This window comes from Notamacropus eugenii, chromosome 5, assembly GCF_028372415.1.
Source record: "Notamacropus eugenii isolate mMacEug1 chromosome 5, mMacEug1.pri_v2, whole genome shotgun sequence".
NCBI classification, from domain to species: Eukaryota; Metazoa; Chordata; class Mammalia; order Diprotodontia; family Macropodidae; genus Notamacropus; species Notamacropus eugenii.
Window position 1 is genome coordinate 399,854,415 of NC_092876.1, and position 19,984 is coordinate 399,874,398.

A 19,984-nucleotide genomic window follows, 5' to 3' on the forward strand; every position below is an offset into this window, starting at 1 on the left:
TAAGAAAAGGTATCATACAGTTTCAGAATTCTGAAATTATTGCTTAGGTTGCTGTAAAAGAGAATGAATTTTGGGGGAAATAGAATGAATCTATTTTGCCATCCACAATTCTTTTTAATATTTCCCTTTGTGTCTTCATACCACAAACATCCTATCTCTAAACCCAAACCCAAACCCTTTTTCCCAAAGCAGCTGCTCTTAGGCAAGTAAGGGTGCAAAATATGGAATTTCTAGGACACCATTTGGCTTTGACTAGCTCACACTATGATGAGAAATCATTCCTGGGACAAGATTTATAAGGAAGACTTTGTATTTGATCCTGGAGGTGATAGGGAGCCATTGGAGCTCAATGAACAGAGAGGGTGGCATGTTTAGACTTAGATTTTGTATAAAATCACCTTGGACAGCTGAGTGGAGAATGGAATGGAGTGGAATGAGACTGAAGGGACCAATTAGAAGGTTATTATACTAGACCCAGTGAGAGCTGCACTATGTTTGATATATGAGTGGAGAGAAGAGGACATGTACAGGAGATGTTAGAAAGGTCAAAATGACAAGATTGGACAATAGCTGGTATATGTGGGGTGAGTGAAAGTTCGTGGTCAAAAATGACTGATGCTGTGGGTCTGGGTGCTTGGAGGAAGAACAGTGATGTTCTCCACAGTAATTGTGTTTTTTGTCCTTCATTCTCGAAGAGAACCATGACATCAAGATGATGACGTGACTTGCAGTTGACTTTGATTTGAGTGAGGGAGGGCTGTGCAAGGTCACTAACCTCACTTTGGGACAGGAAGGGATTGATCTGTTTCATAGATGACTACAAGACATGCCTTTCAAATATCCAGAAGATAGTTGGAGACATGTAACTGGCACAGAAAAGAGATTAGGGCAAGATATCTGATTATTATATCTCTGTAGAATGACCATTGAACCTGTTGAGGAGTTAATGGGATAGCCAAATGAAATAGCATAGCAATGAAAAGAGAAGAAGGCTCAGGGCAGACTATGAAGGGAAAATATTAAATTTCCCCCTTAAAATTGTTAAAGCTCTTAGTAAGGTTTTAAATCTGATGATGAAAAAATACTACTTGAGTAGTAGTAGCTAGGTGGCAAAGTGCATAGATCACCACACCTAGAGTCAGGAAGACCCATCTTCCTGAGTTTAAATCTGGACTCGGACACTTTCTAGCTGTGTGGCCCTGGGCAAGTCACTTAACTCTGTTTGCCTCAGTTTTTCCATCTGTAAAATGAACTGGAGAAGGAAAAGGCAAGCCACTCCAGTATCTTTGCCAAGAAAACTCCAAACAGAGACACAGAGAGCTGAACACAATTTAAAAGCAACTAAAGAGCAACAATTTTTAAAGGTATTACTGGTCTTGATAACAAGACAACATCTTACTCCCAACCTTTCTTTAATAATATGTAAGGCTGCTTACAGACTCAAAACCTCTTTTGGTTTCTAGGCTCTCAGACATGTAATTTGAGTGGAAATGATTGTTTTCTCAGTCTTTGAATAGGATTGAGGTTTCCTCTGCTTAGTGGTGCCCCAGAGTCTCAAAGGTTGAAGAGGGAATTTGTTTCTGGCTGGCATAGTTCCTTCCCATTCTTTCTGCAAGATGCAGTGATAGGCATCTACCACCTTCACTTATTTTCACCATGCGTTTGTAGCTTATAGTGACAGTTATTCCAAGAAATAGTTTGTTCCAAATTAAATGGCCTTTTGGAGAGGGTTCTCCAAGATCTTTGTTTCTTATCAGTTCAGAACATCTGACAGACTCCCTTCCTGTCATTCCAAAAGATAAGCATTCACAGTCTTGTCCTTCCATTAGAAGTTCATTGTAAATAGGAGAGTGAGAGCCTTGTGCAAAGCTATCTCTTTAATAGTGCAGTGTTATTCTCATCATAATATCTGAAAGGGAACTATAACCAACTCTTAACTATTTGGGAGAATTCAGGAAAACCTTGCTGGAGAGTTGGTGGACAAGAAATGCTTGTAAATTATTCGATGCATTTATTAAAATTCATGTGTAAATGTTTAATCCATTTTTATTTTGCAAAGGCAGAAATATCCTTATAAAAGAACCATGAACTCATCAAAATTATGTAGAAAGGATGATTCTCGTTGCTTCAAATGGAGGCACAAAGTTCTAAATATTCACTTGTCACATTGTGAGACTTTGGCAAGGAAAAAAATGCTGCTTCTCTGTCACTGTCCTGGCTGCCCTATAGTGGAAAAATTAATGAAGAGTGAGATAATTAAAATTAATAATAATTAACAATAAAATATCTATTAATAATAGATAATAATATTTTATATTAATAAATAAAGTAATAATTTAAAAAAGAAAAAGAAGCTGAAAGTCTTCATGGTCTGTCTACCACTTACTGAAAATAAAAAATTAACTATGTTTCTCTCTGTCTCCCTCCCTCCCTCTCCCTCTTCCTCTCCTCCCTTTCCCTCTTACTCTCTCTTCCTTTTCCTGTCCTCCCTCTGTCTCTCTCTCTTCTCTCCTATCCTTATTTCCACTCTTCTCCTTTCTCTCCCTTCTTTCCCTCTTTTCTCTTCTCTCCTTCCTCCTCTCCTTTCTCCCTTTCTCTCCCTCTTTTCTCTCCTTTCCTTTTTTCCCTTCTCTCCTTCCTCCCCTCCTTTCTTCTTTTCTCTCCCTCTTTTTTCCCTCTCCTTTCTCTCCTCTCCTTCCTCCCCTCCTTTCTCCCTTTCTCTCCCTCTTTTATCTCCTCTCCTATCTCCCCTCTCTATACTCTTTCTTTCCTATTCCTCCCCTTCTCCCCCTTTACTCCCTCTCTGTTTTGTCAAAAGTAGCACAATTTTATGATTCTTTAAAAATATTAGTTAAGATCTCTAAGTTATGGATATGGGCAAAGGGACAGACTTTAATATCATAATCCAGAGACACTAAAGTCTTACGTGATATATATTATATATAATGGTGCTTTGACTGATAACAAGTGAGAAAATAAAGAAGTCCTGAGAAGTAGGATAAATTGCAAATAATCCAGGCAAGTGGAGTCAATAGGCTTATTATGCAATTAATAGAATTTGTGTTTTTTTAAGTAAAGTTTGAAGGTGCCACCAATACTGGTGCTCAGGAGCATTAGAAGAGACAGGGGATTTTTCTTGCTATCCTGATTTTAGGGAGTGGCAGTAATCAAGACTCCAGACTGTCTTTAAAAGTACCATGTGGTTGGCCCTAAGTTGAATTAGCTTGGCCTCATACCAGAAGCACTGTCAGTTCTGTCCTCCACATTACCTAAGGGAGGCATGAGTGGCAACAGGGACTCCTGCTTGGTACTATTATGAGAATCCTGGACATTCACTTTTTACAGCCCAGTGAGGAATGGTGACAAGAGACCTGGACTTGGAATCAGAACTAGATTTGAGTTCAGCTCCCTTATTTACTTACTGTGTAACCTTTGCCAGTCACTTAAATTCACTGAGCCTCAGTTTTCTTCTCTGTAAAATGGAGATGTTAATGTTGGTACTACCTGTCTGACAGGTTTTTTGTAAATGGGCTAATGTAAACTCTTAAGTGCTATTTTATAAATGTGGTCTACTATTACTCCAGTCATTTGTCCACATTTAGGGCCATGCAGTGAGAAAAGACCCATAAATAAAGTGTATCAACTAGGAATTGAGTGTGTGAACTTGTGAAAATCAGTTGTTTTCTTCTGAGCAGGCAGAAGGCTTTATCTTCATAAACAATGCCAGCATCTTTCAATAAACCTTGTGCTATTTAAACAGCAAAGCCAGTTCAGATTCGTGTTTCCTTTAAAAGCATGTGCTATGTAATTAAGTTTCAACATTGCATTTTTGGTGTAGGTATACTTCATTTCATGCAATAAAATAAAGACATTTCTGAAAAGTTTATTGTAAATCAAATTGTTTTTAATATACCAAATCATATCTTCCCATTCAGTCTTTAATTCACCTTCATCTGGCAGTGATTCCTAACACTGTTATGTAGCTTTAAGTTTCTCTGTGTCTTGACCTTCCACTCAGTGCTTAAAAATCCATTGATAATGTGAACAATCACTCTTTAATTCATCTGTTTCTGTATGGATTTTCCTATGTTGGTTTTCTTAAACCAGACCACACCTGCCTTCCTATGGGTGTGAACATTTGACCAAGTAACCCACCCAAATTGGTCTGTTTCTATCACACTTATATTACATTCTTGTACCGTACCAGAGTCGGTGTCCAGGATCTGTCAGAAGAGGATCTCAATGAAATCCGCTGGAGGTATTTCAGGTGACATGATGAGTTTTTTGCATAATAACATTTAACTTGGGGCTTGGCTTTTCCAGTCTTTCTAATGCAAGGTTTCTATCTTCACAAAACGCCTCTCACTTCTCTTTCTCTCTCTCTCTTTCATAATAAAAACGAAAGGGCTATGTTAATCCTAATCCATAACTTTGCTTCAAATGAGCTAAATAGATGTCATTCCCAGGATTCTCTTTTTTCTCCAGCTTGATAGTTACCTCATTGTCCCTGCGTTATTGGAGTTAGCTGCTTTTCTCTTATGAAACTGAACTTTGCCTTGAGTTCAGCCACCCTCAGAAATCCAGCTAGTTTTTGAAAAACACAGTCTTCTAATGACCAGGTAGAAGAATCATTCTTAACTTAGCAGACAACTGAGCTGAGCTTTCCCATTTCAATGGGGACTGACTGGTGCAAAAATGGATTGAATCTTTTTTTTTTAATATTTAATTTATTTATTTTCAGTTTTCAACATTCACTTCCATAAGTTTTAAATTTTCCCTCTCCTTCCTCAAGACAACATGCAATCTGATATGGGCTCTACACATACATTCCTATTAAACACATTTTCACGTTAGTCATGTTGCATAGAAGAATTATAATGAATGGAAGAAACTATGAGAAAGAAAACAAAAGAGAAAAGAGTTAGTTTCACTCTGCAATCCAGCTCTATAGTTCTTTCTCTGGTTGTGGATGGCATTTTCCATCATGAGTCCTTTGAAAAAGTTTTAGGTCCTTGCATTATTGTGAAAGGTTAAATCTGTCAGAATCAGTCCTCGCACACCGTGGCTGTTACTGTGTACAATGTTCTCCTGGTTCTGCTCCTTTCACTCAGCATCAGTTCATATAAGTCTTTCCAGATTTTCCCAAAGTCTGCCTGTTCATCATTTCTTATAGCACAATAGTATTCCATTATATTCATGTACCACAACTTGCTCAGCCATTCCCCAATTGATGGGTATCCCTGTGATTTCCAGTGCTTGGCCTCTACAAAAAGAGCTGCTATAAATATTTTTGTACATGTGGGTCCTTTTCCTAAAACATGGATTGAATTTTGACTGAACATTGTCTTATAGTTTGAATTTTGTTATTTCTTTGTTGCTTTTTTCCCTACTTTGGTGAATTCACATGTTAAAAACAAAGCAAGGAAAAAACCTGTGACCCTTATCTCCTAACAAACCGAAAACAGATAACTGATCATTTCAGTTTATCAGTTTCCATCTGAAGTGTGATTCAACTGTCAGGGCCATAGCAATTGGAACAACAGCTTTAAAGTTTCCTTTCTTCTTCCTTTTTAATATGTGTACCTTCTTCCTGTCCTGAGTCCCCTTACTTATAGAAGAAGCCGACATCTACTTTTGGTGTTGCTAAACTGCCTCTCCCTGGGCGGTGATGAAATGGGTGTTGTCTGCCTGTCACAGGCATGGCTCTGCCTGAAATAGGGTTTTGTGTTTGATCTCTAGGAAGTGTGCAGTGATAACCACACAGAGTTCATTCAGAACCAATGTAGTATTTAAATTGCTTCTACTGTCAAATAGTTATTTTCATTCCTTGTTGCTCTGACTTTAGACATCAGTCAGGTTTGGGGAAACCATTGCCTTGAAATCTTCTCATCTTATAGAAATGCAGTCCTTCAGTCAAATTTGTAAACCTAGATCCTTTGATTCAGAAAATTTTAAACCTGGGAATCTTTAGAGATCATCGAGCCTAAACCTTCTTCCATCTTCCCTCCATTGTTTTAAAATCATACTGCTAATTTTAAGTTTAAGGAAACTTAAATTTGGGAACCAACCACTGTGGTTGTGGATTTGTATTCTCGGCCATTTATAAAAACTTCCATGCTCATCTTCTACAAAAGGAGACCCCGGGCAGACCTCCACATTTCATATTTTTAAAAAAGTCAGATATTCCTATATGTCCTCCCAGTAAAAGAAAAATAAATTTTCAGTGCAGCCTGTCATACAGTGTACCTTCTAGACAACCTACACGTTGAACACTGAAAAAATGGTAGAAAAAAATGACCTTCAGGACTATGTTAAAAGAAGTTTATAAATGTCTTGAGGTATTTTGTTCAGGAATGAAATAACTTTTGCCTGATGGATTATTTTTCCAGATGAAATCTGCTCAAATTTTGACCTGTTTTTGGTTTGAGTTTTTGGGGGATTTTTTTGGCATAAAGGTCCTTTCTACATCCACCTTTTTCCCTGGGTGGGGGGCAGTTTTTTCCTGGTGCTCTGATGAGATTAACTTTAGTATATCAGGAGATTTGCTAGAGTGTTTCAGAATAATAAAACAGAGTATAAAGTTTCAAATTATTGTAAATTGCTAGCTGGGGAGAAATCATTATGGCAGACAGAGAGGCAACCAAATAAATGTTTTCTGTGGACAATTCATCTAAAACTAGAAAATATAACCATCCAGGAATATTATACAATACTTAGTATTTACTATTGCCTAGCATCAAAGCAGACATGCCAAGGTAAGCACCCTGGCAAATAGCCTTTCCTCCTACTCTGCAAGAATGATCTGATTCATCCACAGGGGCTGAATTAAATTACCTACCTCTCTATCCCTCCAAAATGTTTACATAAGTAAAATTGGGATAAGTAAACCATAAAGGAACTCTAAAAGGAAAAAAGTACGTAGATATGTGAAAAGGAGAATGGATAAATCCTACCCTTTTACTTTGTCTTGGTGGGGTAGGGATGGTATGGACTGATGGTATAGAGAAGAACTTCAGATCTCTATTTTAAAATCAGTTGTTAGAACCTTTTCCCTTCTTCCCAGACCCTATTCACTCCCTGAATTACTACCCTGCACTAAGAGCATGAGACCCCAGGCATTTATTCTAGTTCACCTTATTCTAGGGTCAACTGGGGGTAACACAAGGCATCAGGGCTGGAGTAGCTATAAGAGTTCCAACAGAGCTTGGGGCATCCCTGGTCTGGAGACTAGCCAAAAGCTTAAACTGCTTCTAGAGCCAGTCTGGGCCTAGCAGGCTATTGATGACAAGTGTACGTGGCTGCTATCTGAAGTTAGCCACACATTCATTCAACAGATACTTTTTTAGATGTCTACTATGTGCCGAGCAAACACTGATTTTAAGCATAAGAGATACAAAAAGAAAACCAAAACAAGCTCTGCCCTCAAGGACTTTAAAATTTACAAAAAACATGCACAGACAGAGAGGCATCATGATAGAGTGGATAGGTAGCTAGCCTGGAAATCAGGAAGTCCTGGGTTCAAGTTCTGCCTCTTACTCTAGCTGTATAACCACAAATCACTTAACTTCTCATTGCTCTAGGCTGGTCTCTAAGGTCACAAATTGCTAAAAAGGTAACTGCACTGGTGGAGAGGGTTTCCTCAGCCAGGCGCAGTTCCTTACCAATGAAATCAAAGGTCCATTCCCTAATCCTATACACAGAAAATAAAATATTAAGATGTATATACAAAGTAATTTTGAGAGGCATAGGGAATGACACTAGCAATGAAGGAGATAAGAATGGACTTCTAAAAAGAGGTGGCCCCTGCACTGAGCTTTGTAGGGATGCTGTGAGGCGGAAGGAGGAAAGGAAGGCATTCTAGGCAGGATGCAAATCACCAGAGACTGGAAATGGCATTCTGTGTGCACGGGTCAGTTAGTCTAGAATGCAGAGTGAGTGAAGGGGAGTAATGAGCCAATTAACTTGGAAAAGTAGACTAGAACCAGGCTCTTAAGAGATTTAAAAGGGACACAAAAAAGTTCAGATTGGAGCTTAGGAGCAAGAAGGATCTTAAGCAAGAGAAGAGCATAGTCAGACCTGTGCTTTGGGAAAATCAGTTTGGCCACGGGGTGTGTGTGGTGGGGGGAGCGGGATGGGAGGAAAAATAAAGGGCAAACAGGAAGAATGGGTAAAGTTTGAAGAAGAGCCCGAGAAAGTATGGATAACCATAGACAGTGAGCATTTGCAAGGGGCTGGTTAGAGTAAAATTACGGTGAAAGATGAGCCAACTAACTAGACTTCCTCCCTCTCCCTGACTCTGAACTCTTCCATGGGAGACCAGAAAATTATAAGAAAATAAAATGTAGGTCAGGGATTAAGCCTCCATCCAGATCCATACAGATTCAGCCCAGGCTCTTCAGGTCTGTGTTTGTGTGAAGTGATGTTGTTGGTCATGCAACCCTGCAAGTTGTGTTTGATTTACTGTTCACTGAGGTGGGAGAAGAGATGGAAGACATGGAAACTTTCACCAACAAAGATCGTTGGATTAAATTGAAATTTCGAATGAACCTTAGAACTCTTGCTCTTTAGTATTTTAATGAACCTAGGTTTTACTGTATTGACTAAGAAGCTTGGAGGGAAGGAAAGAAAGGAGGGAGAGAAGGAAAAAGGAAGGAAGGGAAAGAAGGGATAGAGAAATAAGAGAGGAAGGGAGAGAGGGCAGAAGGAAAGAAAAGAGGGAAGCAAGCATTTATTAAGCACCTACTGTTTGCCAGGCACTGTGCTCTAAACATTTTAAACATTATCTCATTTGATCTTCACAATAATCCTGGGAGATAAATGCTATTAATATTCTTATTTTACAGTGGAAGAAACTGAGGCAGATAAAAGTTAAATGACTTTCTAGGGTGTCACACAACTAGTAAATGAGGCAAGATTTGAACTCTCTTCCTGAGAGTTGGATTTAGATTTAGATGAAGTGTGGGTTTTAATCCTGACTCTGCCTTATTCCCCTTGGACAAGTTCCTTATACACCCTCGGCCGAAGTTTCCTCATCTGTAAAATGTAGAGAACAATATCTAAGACCCCTTCTAGCTCTCATTCTGTGATCCTGCAAGCCTATGAAATTATCTCTTTTCAGGATCTCAGTAGAATTTGTAGGTTAGGTCCTTGGATAGAGAACCAGAGAGCTTTCATTTATTTGAAGGCTGGATTGATGCTCAGCTTAGAAATGATGCTCAAGGATGGTGTAATGACTGGAACACCAAACCCGGAGTCAGGAGGACCTGAGTTCAAATCTGGCCTCAGACGCCTGACACTTACTAGCTTGGGCAAGTCACTTAATCCCAATTGCCTTGCTGTGCCCCCTCCAAAAAACACAAAAAGAAGTGATGCTCAAGAAACATATGCCTGACTATATCAATAACTTGTATTGATTGCACCTGCTTCAAAGATGGACTTGAGTGACTACTCAATGCGCCATGTTTTCAGTATGAGTGCAGTAGGATTGTTGAGCGTATGCAGGGCCTGATTTGGCATAGATTTGCTCAGTGGTTTTTGTTATTCTGTTAATATGTGCTCCTTGCCCTAGTGTAGTACTTGTAGTAGGGGCTGGGGGTGAGGTCTGGTCTTGCTCCCTTTTGCATGAGTAAATCTCACTGAAGTTTCCAGAACTGAATGAAAATAGTCAAGATTGATTCAATATGATTCAGGAATGGAGTAGGGGGAGACATGGTATTTGTGTGTTTTATTCCTTTTATTAACAGATTAGTAGAATCAATGGAAGGGGTAGTATTTGGCGACTTTTATAGTATTTGTTAATATTTTTTCCCCTCTAGTGCAGGGCTCACTCAAGCAAGTTTTTTGTTTTATTTTGTTTTTTCCTACCCATAAAGCTTACCATCTCAACTGGGCTGGAAAAGGAAATTCATTTTATCTTTGTGATCACAGAAACTGCTTGTAAAGTTTGAGAAGTTCGGGAGTTTCTCCTCCACCTCTCCCTACCCCCACCTCCCAAAAATAAGCTGTACAGAATAGAGAGATTGTTACTGGCCAATCCGAACGGCCATGTTCTTGGCTGTACTGCAACTAACAGACATGCCCTTCAGATCACATAATCTGTTGCTACTATTTCCACAATAGTCTCTCTGTGGTCAGACCAAGGCTTGCTTGTTCACCTGGCATTCTGGTGGGCAATTTGAGCTATTCTCTAGGGGTAACCAGGCTCTCTGCTCCTGTGTCCCTGCACCTGGTGCCTAGGAGATAATCAAAGTAAATTAATCCTGAGCGCAATGGCTTGTAGCCTCCCAGTGAATGGGGACTGATGTTGACTCCACAGCCGTGCCTGTAATACATTTGAGCAGAGGGTTTTTATCTCTCTAATTTGCATGAAAGGGCTCTAAGTATAGTTTTCATAGACATGAGTGACAGTATGATTGAATGTGCTGCCCTCCCTAAGGTCACTTCTGTACAGCAGGTGTTTTTAGATCCCAGTGTAAAACCATCGGAATTTGGCTGCTGCTTCTCTAGACTGCTCTGTGACCCCTAGATTGGATTGCTTACACATTGAAAGAGCCACCCGTGTTCTCCCTGCCTCCCTCCCCCAAAGTTCTCAGTCTGAACACATTTGGATAGGGTTTAATCTCTGACTCTGGGCTGATGTCCAGATACACTGAGCCTCTTTGATAACAAGCTATGATAGAAAGAATAACCTTCCAAGCACTGCAGGAAAGTTCATCCAATTTGAAGCACCTGTAGGATATCCACAAAGGTCCAGCCATTGTTATGAAATCTGATATCTTAGTGGTTTTAATATACAATAACACCTGCTTCAGAAGGTGGGGGCCGTTCCTCCCCTTTGCCTTCTTCATGCTCCTTTTCCAATTTCTTTGGTCCCAAAATGATTAAATTAATGCTGGCTAGAACCTAAGGCAGAAGAGGGAATTTGGGTCTGTGAGTGTACATGGGCTAGTGTTACAACTTTTGTGTTCTCTTTTCCATGTACCTCCTTTGTGCTCTCACTGGCCTGAGTACAAAATGTCTGGGATCACACAGGTGGTGGGAATAGTGGAAATACTGCTACATGCCTGTGACTCTGTGGGACCCATGTTAACTCAAGGTGCTAGATCCTTAGTCTCACTCATGTTGGCTTCCATCCCATCTCTTCCCACTAGAGCAACGCATTCCCATTTGAAGTTAGGTTTTCCTCCTGTTCCCCTTCCCAATTTTTGGTAAGAAGGAACTTTCATGAGGCATTGTCCCATTTCTGTCCCTTGCTCCCTTCTACCTCAGCACCACCTTGTGTTATTCTTGTTATATTTCTCCTCAAAATGAAGTCAAGTAAAAGGCTTGGGTTAAGTAAGAAAGGAAATAAGTTGGTATTTAAATATCCTTAGAAATCCTTCCCACTGTGTCTGTGAAATTGGTTAAAAAGGGGAAGCAATATGGTACAATGAAACTTGGAGTTTCCATCTCCGCCCTTTAGCAAGTGTATGACTTTGGCCAAGCTACTTGACCTCTTGGTTCCTAATCTGTAAAATGAAGGAGTTGAACTACATGGCTTCCAAGGTCCTTGACAGCCCTAAATATAGAAACCTACTATCCTATGGCTGTCATCATAATAGTCTTTTTCCAATGATTAGGGAAAGTGGAGTTCATTGTTGTCATTGCTTTAGATGGCATGGATTTTAATTTTTGAGTCATGTTCCACTGTCATTCAGAAAGCTTCATGTTTGACCCCATAATCCACCAGTTGTGCCTGACTTGGCATGCTGGGTAGCTAAGCTCAGTTCATCTTTCCACCCTATGTGTTTTGTGGATGCTAGTATATCAGGGCTCCCTGGGGAACTTAGGCTTGACTCATCATCCTTTGCTGGTCCGAGCATCAGAATATGATGATTCTGAACAGGAAGGGAAATTGATTGAAGAAACAGCAAAGGTAAATCTTTGAACCAGAAATCAAGTCCTTATTTAGGACTCATCTATAGAGGAATAAAACTGTTTGCTTTACAAGGATCATCAGAAGCCAGGCAAACACAAATTTGAGTTATTGAATGTCAACAGTGCCAACTGAGCATGGACACCACACAAGGAACCTTCTGGCAACAAGGCCCCTACCTTCTGGGAAAGAGGAATGGTGTGTGTATTCTCTCTCTCTCTCTCTCTCTCTCTCTCTCTCTCTCTCTCTCTCTCTCTCTCTCTCTCTCCTTTTTTTTCCTCCAAATGACTCTTGCATGAAAGCTTTCTTGTCTTTTTAGCTAACTGCTCAGGCTGCATTGGGAAGGTGATTGACATCTTGGTTACATTCTACTGAGATTGCTTGTTGCCATCTAAACATAACTTATGTTTTCTGTTCTTCTATTTGTTTTTCCCCCTGACATGGCTACAGAGTTGGAGTTGATCCAGACCAAGACCCGCCACCCAGCAATGCCAGCTTTCAAGTCTTACAGGGGGTAAGTCAGTAATGATTTTTCTTCCTTCTCTCCTAGGGAGACAACCAGCTGTCAGAAAGCAAGAGCAAAAAAATGCAGTGATCATAGCTGCTCTTTCTCACCTCAGAAGAACTTGTCTACCATTCATTTACCAGCTATACCTGATTTCCTGGGCTGTTTTCCCTCCCTGCCCATGGTGGTATTGAGTTTATGCTCCCTCAATGATTGACATGGGAGAGGAGAGTGCTTAGAGACTGTCAGAGACTAGTTTCTGAGGACAAGGTTTGGGTGGGTCATATGGCTTAGATTCATAACTGTGGATTTGTTTCTTGAACCTGATATGTGTAAATGCAAGTAAAACTGGGCAGTGTGCGCTTTCTTTAAATCAGGGGTCTACCGGTAGAAGTGAAAAAAAGAGTGCTAAGCCTGGAGTCAGGAAGACCTAAGTTCAAATCCAGCCTAAGACATTTACTAGCTGTGTGACCCTGGACAAGTCACTTCTCTGCCCTCTGTCTCAGTTTCCTCATCATGGGGATAATAATAGCATCTGACTCCTAGCATTTTTGTGAGGATAAGATCTGATTCAGAAAATTGGCAAAGGGTTTTTTAAACCTTAAAGTACATAGAAGTACTGGTTATTATTATTCCTCTCTAACTGAAATGTGCATTTCCTTTAATTATGTATAAAAAAAAAAACCCAAACATTATTCTGAGGAAGGATCCATAGACTTCATCAGACTTCCAAAGGGGTCCATGAAAAAAGGCTAAGAATCCCTCATTTAAATGCTGCCTCCCCTGGAACCAGCTTTGCATTAAAATTATCCCTGCATTATCCCTTAAAGTACTCAAAGTATTTGAGATTTCCTACACACGTTTCAACGTCTCCATCTTATAAATCAGGTTAAATTGGAGAGTACAGAGCTCAGGATTTTTTTCTCTTAAATCTCTACTATTGTCTTTTCCAACTTGAATTGGGTGGGTTTCATTCCCATTGAGATAGTGATGGTGCACACAGATTCACTAACAGAGCGGGTTATGTGTGACTCGTAAGTCAGCTCCAGGCCCCCTGCCTAGGAGCATAAAGCAGATATGTGGAGCACTTGGACATAAAGAGAAGTCTTTTCAAGGTTTGAGTCTGCTTTGCACCACATTGGGAGATTATGCTGAAATTGGCCCCTTGTGTCCCAAAAGAATTGATGTGAGAATGCTTGTTTTCAAAGATTCTTTTGAAAATCTGTCTTTTCGCTCTTTGGCTCTGATTTAAGGCTTTAGAAAGGGAGAGAAAAGGCCTGCACTTGGAAGATCATTTAATTGAGGGGAATAGAAGACCCTTAAATTGTCTTCCAGGGAAATCTCACAAATAATTCCTCGCAGGCAAGTTTCTTTTGCCTTTCTTTGTATCCCCAGTGCTTAGCATAGTGCCTGGCAAAAATGGGCATTTAATAAAATGCCGACTCACTAATTTCCTTGAAAAGAATTTCATGCTACATTTGGAAATAGCCACAAAGTTCTGCGAAATAGGAAACTGAAGTTCCTTTTGAAGGTCTCCATTTGGGAAAAGATAAAAGTTTTTCTGAGAAGACAGGTTAAGACCAGCTGAAAAGCCAAGGGCTTTGAGTCACTGTTCTAAAAGCCCTGTAAGCTGTGAAAACAGTCCAGCTTCTTTGCCACTATCTGGGGATGTCATTATTGAATCCCCCTAAAACAGAGAAAACTCAATTTATTTCTTTGGAGTTCATATGGCTGAATTCACTGCACAATGCATCAGGAGGTTTTTAATAATTATTGACAGTGCCACCAGTCTTAAAACTGGAGACATTTGAGAAGACAGTAGATTCTCAGTCCTAAATCTAACAGAGTAACTTTAACATTAAAGTGAATAGGATGTATTCTCAGGCCCAAGGAGTTCCAGAAACTTTTCTTCATTAGATGAAATTTGAGGTCAGTGCTGATTTAAGCACCGATTGCAGTTGGACCTGGGGGTGATAGCTTCATACAACTTGTGTTCTGCAGCACATACATACTGAGGCCCTCATGTGTACAAAGCTTTGCTTGCAAACTTTCCCTGTTGCTGTCCCTGGCTAATCAAGTCATTATTTATCATTAGTTTCCTACAGTTCAGAATATCATTCTTCTGCTTCCACCCTCAGTTTCCTACCAACATTGAAATTTGTTGAGGTCAGTCACAGATCAGGGTTAGCAGCCCTAAAAGTCATTCGTTAGTAGCATTGTGAAAATCCTTCTGAGACCCTTTTGTAGATAATCATGGCAGGGAGATATTCCTTAGACCACAGATACCAACTAAAGGCCTTTGGTCTACCATGTCTTTTAGCAAGGTACCAGAGGCTGGGGTCCACCTAAGAGGCCCATGACAGAAGCTCAGGTTGTATAAGGGTAAAGAGGGAAGTTATACTTTGAGTCTCTACTGCTTCCCAATCTCTCTTAGAAATGTTACATGCCTGTTTAGGGGCAGCTAGGTGGTGCAGTGGATAGAGCACTAGTGCAGGAGTCAGGAGGACCTGAGTTCAAATCTCACCTCAGACACTTGACACTCACTAGCTGTGTGATCTTGGCAAGTCACTTAACCCCAATGGCCTCATCCTGGGTCATCTCCAGTCATCCTGTTAAATATCTATCTGGTCACTGGATTCAGATGGCTCTGGAGGAAAAGTGAGGCTGGTGACCTGCACAGCCCTCCCTCACTCAAAACAAAGTCAAGTGCAAGTCATGTCATCATTTCTCTGATGGCAGCAAAGGATGAACACACACACACATGCCCCTTTGCAGAAACAGACTTACTATTGCTTATAATTCATGCTCAGTGTTGTAGATTTTCTTAGATAGTAGTAGGATAGCAGTGGGACCAAAGTGACTCCCTGGTTTGAGAGGATCCCTGAGTGCTGTGATCTTAAACATGTAATTAAAATCACAGAATCAATGGCCATCTAGCCTAACCCTTGCAGAGAACAGGGAAAGTCAAAATCTCTGCCTCCCATCTGAATAGAAAACAGCCAATTCCCTTTGCCATGTAGTATCTGAATATGTTCTTCCTGTTTAAAAAAAAAATATTAAACCATGAAGAGAAAAACATTTATCATTTGCTGCTTACAGGATTTTCCTCTCAAGTTTTAGAAACCCAAGGTTATAAAAAGGGTCACTGCTAGAGAAAAATATTAGCTCATTTGGGAGGAGAAAATGAGCTGTTGGCTGGAATATTTTGCCCACGAGAGAAACACAAAAATATTACAGGCGAGATTCAAGCCTCACCTCCCTAGCAGCTCTGACTCATTAAAAAAAAAAATCTCATTTGCTTTGTTTCCTTGGACTGGCTTGGGGAGGCATCTTTGCAACCAAAAGAAAAAGGTCAGCTGGAGCCCAGCTGCCTCTATCATGAGGGTGTTGTCCCCATCCCAGTAAGGAGTGGATTTTTAATGTTTAACACATCTGAGATTTATGCTGGCTGCAACTCCTGACACATCATTCACTTCCTTCCCCAAGTTCCTTTCAGTTTTATTCATTGATGAAGCAAAGAAAGAGCAATTCCAGGCAGGAGAGACAGCCAGTGGAAAAAAAATCCCTTTTACCTGGACAGCCATTGACATTAGCTTTTCCAACTTTTCCACCCTTCTCCTCAGTATTTGCTGATGCTCTCCTTTGGAGATCTTTGGGTTTTCTTGTCCCCTATCTTGCTGTCCCCAGTCCAGCTCTCCTAGCTCTTGTAATTTTCCCAGAATTGGTGGTACAATAGCTTCTAAGTAGAGTTCTATTTAAATCTCTTCCTGTAAAATACAGGAGTATGATGATCTTTTAGCTTTCCTTCAGAAGGTAGTGAATGAGTAATGGACCTCTATTAGAGGCAAATAAGTGATAGAAGCTGATTTGGAACCATCTCAGATAATTGGGATGATGGGTCCTGGGTTTTCAGCTGATAGAATAGAAGTAATGAGGTGTAGAAAGCTGGGGAATAGAGCTTCAGACACCTTTTTTGGGGTGACCTTAAATATTCATTAGTGTGGGTTACTTTTGCTGAGCAACTTTTTCTCCTCCCTCCCCCTTCAACCTTCTTTTTTTTAAAACAGAATAGCTCGCTGGAAAGGAGAGAGGGGACAGATATTTGAAAATGAAGGTTGTGTTCTAAAACAAAAGATATCAAAGAAATTTTAAAAGTTAAAAATATACATCCATCCTGCTGAGCATAGGATGAGACAAATCTCCAAAACACATATTTTGTTTTTTGCATCCAAAGCACCAAGCATAGTGCCTATAAAGTAAGACCTTACCTAATGTTCGTTGATTGGTTGATGACCATTTTATGGAAAAGAGGGCTGAAGAATCATTGCCCAACCTTATGGAGCAAAGATTCTTAAACTCTTTTATGTCATGGACTGGATTACTTTAGCATCCTGGTTAAACCTTTGGACCTCTTCTCAGAATAAATTTTTAAAAAATTCATAATTGAAAGAAATGCTAAATTTTAGGTAGAGATTCATAAAAATAAAGATGTCGTTTTTTCCCATCCAAGTTCACAGACCCCCTGAACTATCCATGGACCCCTTAGGGAGCCTTAGGGATCTTTGGATCCTAAGTTAAGATCTCTTGTTTTAGAGAATCTATCTTTCATCCCTGAGAGATAGTAATAAACAACACTGATTATATTTCTCTTATTGGATGCCCTTTATTTAATGTAATTATTGTGAATAAGATCCCTCGGTTAACAAATAGACGAATCATTTTGTTTGGCATGGAATTCTGTTATATGAATATAGTACTTCAAATCACATACTCAGCCTGGAAGAGATGAAGATGTAGCAATGGGGCACCAAGCTTCTTTGTAATAAGTAAAGAGAATAAAAGTGCTTTGAACTGAAAATGAGAAGGAAAGATATAACCTGCCTAATGGAGGAGACAACAGATCCATAAATTGATACGTACAAGATAAATACAGTGTGTAGACTCTAGATCCAATTGCATGCCATCTTGGGGGAAAGGGGAAGGAGGTAGAGAAAATTTAAAACTTATGGAAGTGAATGTTGAAAACTAAAAATACATTAATAAAAAAAGATAAATACAGAATAGAGGGAATATAACTTTAGACCCTGTGATACTGGAAGGTGAAAAGATGAAAAGAGTAGAAATTATAAATGGTGTTCTAGTGCAGATGTTCCATGCTCTTACATAAGCAGCAGAAAATGAGTTTTGTTTTTTTTTTTGTTTCTAATACCCCTCCTGACAGTGCCCGGCATTTTTGGCTACAGCAGTACGTTGTGTCATTGTCTTTGGGGAATGGCCTAAACCCAGTCCTAGAGCCAAAAGCTGAGGGCCAGTCCCCCTGTAAGAATAATTCAGATTATTTTCCCCCAGATGGGTGATCTTGCTCTTTTTTGAAATTCAGGTTTCTTGCTCACTCATATAGCTCTTTGAGATCTTTCTACATTTCATTCCCTCTGGCTTGGCATTGAATTCCCAGGATGAGCATAATGTTATCTGCAAAGGTTAAAGAGATTTCACCGGGTACTCTTTGTTCCAGAGGTTTCGTAAACATGTTAAAAACTGGTCCCTGGGGTACCCTCAAGGTTGACACTGTCTCATTTGGAAAAGTGCCTTAAATGTGCTGCACTCCTTACTGACTCTAAACCAGTTCCATGGGGATGCAACTAGGACAAGAGTTGTGTGGTGGCTAGGAGGTGCAGTGGATAGAGTACTGAGCCTGGAGTCAGGAAGGCCAACCTCAGACTCTTACTGTGTGACTCTGGGCAGGTCACTTAACTTCTGTTGGCCTGAATTTCCTCAACAGTAAAATAGGGATAATGATAAAATCTACCTCCCAGAGTTGTTGTGAGAATCAAATGAGATGCTCATTCTAAAGTGCTTAGCACAATGCCTGGCACACATAAACGTTGGCAGTTATCATCATCATCGTTGTTAATTTCATTCTTAACAGGAACTTTTAATGAGGAAACTCCCTATAACAGTGCAGATCCATACCTGTGCTGCAACTTATAGTCTCAGAAAGTTCCCCATGGGGCATTAAGAGGTTAAATGTCTTGGCCAGGATCATACAGCCAGGATGTGTCAGAGACTGGCCTTGAAGCCCAGATCTTCTTAAGTCTGAGGCCAGATCTCTATCCACTCTTCCGTGCTGGCTCTCAGACAGTTCTGTGTCCATGGCAGAAACATACTCCTGATCCCCTGATGACTCAGCCCTTAAAAATAGCCTTGAAAAGAAATCGGAATGCTGTTAGAGGCTGTTGGGAAGTTTAGACCCTCCACACGCCCATTTATTCCCTCAGCAAACAGGAATAGATTTCTGTATTGTTCTAATCAGGTCTGTAGCATAGCTATTCCTAGGGTCATGACTGCTGAGTGTAGCCTTTTTCTCCCGTGGAGAATTATAGTACTCTCATAGTGCAGCTGCATTTTTACCATATTACTGTTTTTCATTCATTACACAAAGCTGCCTGTTGTGATGATGATAACTGGTCTTATCCCTCTTTATTTTCTCATTTATTCATTCATTCGTTTGCTTTTGTCAATTAGTCACATCCTATTCTTCATGATTCCATTTGGGGTATTCTTGACAAAAATACTGTAGTGGTTTGCTGTCTCCAGCTCATTTTACACATGAGAAAACTGAGGCAAGCAGGGTTAAATGACTTGGTCCAGGGTCACACAGCTACTAAGTGTCTGAGCACGAATTTGAGTACAGGTCCTCCTGACTTCAAATCAGGTACTCTATCCTCAGTGACACCTAGCTGCTCCTATCCCTTGTATACAGAGTCCTAAGTCATCTCATCTATAAAGTTTGTAGTAGGGCAGCCATGGAAGCAAGTCTTTGTGGTTCCAGTTACCACCCATTCCAGTCCACACTCAGTGGCAAGTGTTTTTAGGCTTTTTGTGCTTGCATTGTCAGGGGTTGGGAGGAGTCCCTAAACCTGTTAAAATGTCAAGTTTGGATAGCCATCTTGAAAGCTTTAGAGTAGCTTCAGTTTGGTAATAGATGTTGAAGCGAAAGTAGGGGAAATTGAAGAGATTTGATGGCAGGACAAAATGGTAAAGCGTTCAGCAGTAGCTCAATGTGTTCCATATATTCCCCCATATATGAACCTAATGTGGCTAGCAGGAAAACAAATTCCCCTGCTACAGTACACGAAAGCTAGTACTTGGACAGGCTCCGGACAAAGAGAGTCCCTTGTTGTCCCTAGTCATCCAGTGAAGGGAATTTGTGTAACTGGATCAATAAAGCATTGTTTGTGAATGGGCCATCTGCTGGGTACATGAAAATACTTTTGTTCTACAGAATGCTTCTTTGTAGCAGCCTCCACACAAGGGGGATTTTACCTGTTCTGCCTGGTAGAAGCTGACCTCAAGCACTTCTGGGGAAAAGTTACATTTGAAAACACAGAAGAAAAAGACACATTGAAGCATGCAAACTGCATATAATGGGTTTCTGAATATATAGGATTGTTTTTAAGTCTCCTTATTTTCCTAGGTTTGTCTTCTTTCTGGGTTTGGTCAAACATTTTGCCTTCCCTAATATAGTAATGTTTATTCTAGATCCTCAAAACTTTGGGGCTAAA

The 19,984-nt window shown here is 40.1% G+C and overlaps 2 protein-coding genes across 2 annotated transcripts in view; one reads left to right on the top strand and one right to left on the bottom strand.

The window, feature by feature from the left end:
• The window catches only part of SLC9A7 (solute carrier family 9 member A7), a 193,283-nt gene that overhangs the window by 156,072 nt on the left and 17,227 nt on the right, over positions 1 to 19,984 (top strand). Inside the window, exons 13-14 of the mRNA XM_072614549.1 lie at positions 4,208 to 4,267; positions 12,365 to 12,428. Coding sequence (XP_072470650.1) covers positions 4,208 to 4,267; positions 12,365 to 12,428 — 124 coding nt within the window. The remainder of the gene's footprint in view (positions 1 to 4,207; positions 4,268 to 12,364; positions 12,429 to 19,984) is intronic.
• Positions 1,434 to 19,984, bottom strand: part of CHST7 (carbohydrate sulfotransferase 7) — a 66,923-nt gene continuing 48,372 nt past the window's right edge. The window contains exon 2 of the mRNA XM_072614552.1: positions 1,434 to 2,223. Within this exon, the coding sequence (XP_072470653.1) occupies positions 2,163 to 2,223 (61 nt within the window). The 3' untranslated portion in view covers positions 1,434 to 2,162. The remainder of the gene's footprint in view (positions 2,224 to 19,984) is intronic.